The 3,947-nt window shown below is 44.5% G+C and overlaps 1 protein-coding gene across 1 annotated transcript; it reads left to right on the top strand.

The window, feature by feature from the left end:
- Nucleotides 1–287: 287 nt before the first annotated feature.
- On the top strand, nucleotides 288–3,272 carry LOC121758948 (uncharacterized TPR repeat-containing protein At1g05150-like). Its single transcript, XM_042154404.1, has 2 exons — nucleotides 288–425; nucleotides 660–3,272. The coding sequence occupies exon 2, from the start codon at nucleotides 707–709 to the stop codon at nucleotides 3,113–3,115; it is 2,409 nt and encodes an 802-aa protein (XP_042010338.1). The 5' UTR covers nucleotides 288–425; nucleotides 660–706; the 3' UTR covers nucleotides 3,116–3,272.
- Nucleotides 3,273–3,947: the final 675 nt, after the last annotated feature.

Raw genomic sequence — 3,947 nt, 5'->3', positions numbered from 1 at the left:
TATCACTTGATCAACTCACACATACATATATTTATACTTTTAGTTCATCGTTATTTCCCTCTAATCTTTGTTGCACCCAACGACCACTTCATTAAATTACGTTAGTAATTATTAACACAATAATGACACCCACTAAGCCATCATTATTTATTAACCCCAAAATAGACCAAACAAGTAAACAAATAAAAAAAGAAAAATTATTTCCTACAAAAGAGAATTAAATTCCCAGTCTGGCTTCGCCCCACATACCCATTCAATCATCACAGCCACAATTAATATGGCAAAATTGAGTTGAAAAGAAACAATAAAATAATGAGCAAAAGAAAATTAAAAAACAAAACGAAAAATGAATTTAGAGAGAAACCAATGCTGCAGTGCAGACTCTCTCTTTCTTCCTAACTGTCTCTCAAGATCCAGATACAGAGGTACACTCTCTTACCTAGCTTCAAATCCTAGATTTCCCATTTTCAGAAGCAGCTTATAAATTTATCTCTCAATTCTCGGCTGATTTTGGAAAATTCCCTGAATCTTATGTTCCCAACTGTTTATCATGTTTGTAATAGCCCTAGGTGAGGTCAATTTGATCTCTGATTTAGGCACCCTTTGTTCTCAATTTGATTCCCTGGAGCTCACTTTTCCGAATTAAATTTCCAATTCAGACAACATTCCCAATTGAAACCCTAGAATATCTAGGTGAAATCGAGCTATGACGACTCGAGGGAGTAGATCGGAGAAAGTGAAGCGAATTTTCCAGCAATTCGACGCGAACCGAGATGGGGGATTGAACCGCGAGGAGATGGCGGCGCTTGTGGTGGCTGTCAACCCTAGGGTTAAATTCAGCGACGAACAGATTAGCGCAATTCTCGACGAGGTTTTCCGCACGTACGGAGAATTCATCGACGGCGAGAAAGGCCTCACATTTGACGGCCTCCTCCGTACCTACGACGACGGAGCTGGCGACGTGGACAGAGATTTCGATGCCCTCGGCCTCGAGCTCAAGCCATCGGAAGATAAGAATGGAATCTCTCAGGCTTCCGAGGAGGCGGCGTCGTCTTCCTCCGTCGCGGATGAGCGTGTGATGGAGCCCCACAAGAAGCAGCGGACTGCCGCTTGGGCTGCATCCCCTAACCACGGCATTGTGTTCGATGACACGTGGCAGCTGGTCGATGATCTGGAGATTCTGATCAACAGGTTGAAAATGAAGCAAATGAAGGATGGGAAGATAAAGAATGACAATTCAGACGTTTTCTCCGATCCGGGATGGTCTAGAGAGCTTGGCCCATCGAGTGAGATATCGGATAAGAGAGTTATTTGGGATGAGTCCTCTGCGGATTATGCAGCTTTTGTGAAGGAGTTGGGGGTGTTGAGGTCGAGGGCAGATAGGGCACGATCACGAGCTGAGGCGTTTGATGGCCAAATGGCCATCGGTCGTGTGCTATACGAGCATTACCTATTTAAGGAGGCATTGGTGAGTTTCAAGAGGGCTTGTGAACTTACACCATTTGATGTGAAGCCTCATTTTAGAGCAGGGAATTGTTTGTATGTTCTTGGTTTGCATAGTGAGGCGAAAGCCGAGTTTTTGCTTGCCTTAGAGGCAGCAGAGGCTGGTGGGAATCAATGGGCTTATTTGTTGCCTCAGATTCATGTGAATTTAGGGATTGCACTTGAAGGAGAAGGTATGGTGCTTGGTGCCTGTGAGCATTATAGAGAGGCTGCTATTCTGTGTCCCACTCATTTCCGGGCGTTGAAGCTTTTGGGAAGTGCTCTGTTTGGTGTAGGGGAGTATAAGGCAGCTGTGAAGGCTTTGGAAGAGGCTATTTATATGAAGAACGATTATGCAGATGCACATTGTGATTTGGCTTCGGCTTTGCATGCCATGGGTGATGATGAGAATGCTATTAAGGAGTTCCAAAAGGCGATTGATCTGAAACCGGGTCATGTGGATGCTTTGTACAATTTGGGAGGATTGTATATGGATATGGGTAGGTATCAGAGAGCCTCAGAGATGTATACTCGGGTTTTGGCCGTGTGTCCAAACCATTGGAGAGCGCAATTGAATAAGGCTGTCTCTTTGTTAGGAGCTGGAGAAACTGAGGATGCTAAGAAAGCTTTGAAAGAAGCTTTAAAGATGACCAACAGAGTGGAATTGCATGATGCTATAGCACATTTGAAGCAGCTGCAGAAGAGGAAGTTGAGGGGGAACGGTAATGGCAATGGTGAGGCAGCCTTCATCACCGTTGAGCCCTCAAAGTTTAAGGTCGTAGGCGAGAAAACCACACTAAGGCCAGAGCTAGCCATCGCACTTGATATCAGAAACTTTCAGAGGATCACTAGATTGAACCGGTGTGAGGTTGAGCTTATCAAGAAAGAAATGAGTGAAGGGGATGTGCCCATCTCCTATTCTGGCAGCGGCATGCCTGAAAAGTCAATACGCAAAGCTTCACTAGAAGGAATTCTCCACAAATTGCTTAGTTTCTTGAAGCCAGAAACTTTTGTGGGAGCTGTCAAAGCTATAAACCAGAAAATTCTCTGCGTTTTGGACGAATCAGAGTCGGGCAGGGTGGATTTGGGCATGTTTTTCGCCGTTCTTGCCCCTCTCTGCGGCGGCTCTGCAGACAAGCGGAAGCAAATTGCATACGAGTCACTCTTATGGAGACCTGTGAACGAAGGCAGTACGCAGATAAAAAAATCGGATGCTCAGAAATACATCAAGCTGCTGAGGACGATCTACATTCCCACACATGGGATAAGTGAGATCTTGGAAATTCATGGAGAGACGGACAACTCCTTGGTTTCCTTGACAGAGTTCATTGCCATGTTTGATGATCAAGAATGGGGGTTTAGCATCATGTCGACCCTGTTGAAGCTAGAGAGCGGAGATAGGAGTCGCCATGGAAGGCATGTCTGTGCTACCTGCCGGTATCCCATAATTGGGTCGCGTTTCAAGGAGACGCAAGGGCACTTCAGCCTGTGCTGCCAGTGCTACAGCGAGGGGAAAGTGCCCTCTTCAAGCAAGCAAGAAGAATACAGATTTAAAGAGTATGCAAATGAGTCAGAAGCTGTGAAGGATAAGTGCCTATGGTTTGGTTCCAAAGGCTCTCCTGCTGGCTCCTAACTTTTGTCATATTCTTTCTAGTTGTTTAAAATTAGTGTGAATCATTAACCTTGTGGGATGTTTATTTTTTTAGGGGTTTCCTTTTGTACAATAAATCCTTTTGATATGTTGACTCTGAATTCTTTGTTTCATGTGTAGGATTTCATTGTTTGAGGTTTGTCCAGTGTTGTTGCCAGTTGCTTTCTATGACTTCTTATAATGTGCTTGAGTTTGACTCTCTCCACTGTTCATTATTATTTTAACACAATTGAAATTGTGCTACTCTACTACAGTTGGAACATTAATGTAGTTTTTGTTGATTGGTTATTTATATACTAACAAGAAGATATATCAATAATGTTAAGAGTTATTAAACATGTATGGTTGATCAATGGAATTTCCAGGACAATAGCTAGCCGAAGCCATCGTTGTTAGTAATATGGTATTTCCAGGACAATATCAATAAGGGGAAATTGTCACAAGGGGAAACGACATGATGGTGACCGACTAGGGGAAACGACAAGGGGAAATTTCCAGGACAATAGCTAGCCGAGGATCAATGGAATTTCCAGGACAATATCAATAATGTTGAGTTATTAAACATGTAGGGCCGACGCCGGGGCAATCTACCCCTGCATCACGAAAATTGTCACAAGGGGAAACGACATTTCAAGCTCGATCTTTCGCGGTTCTGCCTGCTGCTCTCCACGCGGCCAGAGCTCGTGTCCTCCGCCTACGAGGATGGCGACCTGGTGGTGACCGTACCCAAAGGGCTGGAAGAGGACGCCGGCGGTGGGGATTTGGGGAATTAGGGTAGGCAGCTCGTTGTACATTAACTTCAAATTATATCCTC

This window comes from Salvia splendens, chromosome 12 (assembly GCF_004379255.2).
Source record: "Salvia splendens isolate huo1 chromosome 12, SspV2, whole genome shotgun sequence".
Lineage (NCBI taxonomy): Eukaryota > Viridiplantae > Streptophyta > Magnoliopsida > Lamiales > Lamiaceae > Salvia > Salvia splendens.
This window is presented reverse-complemented; position numbering and strand designations above follow the sequence as displayed.

Excerpts from the sequence above, each read along its gene's own strand:
- LOC121758948 (XM_042154404.1), top strand. The coding sequence starts at position 707 with ATGACGACTCGAGGGAGTAGATCGGAGAAAGTGAAGCGAATTTTCCAG.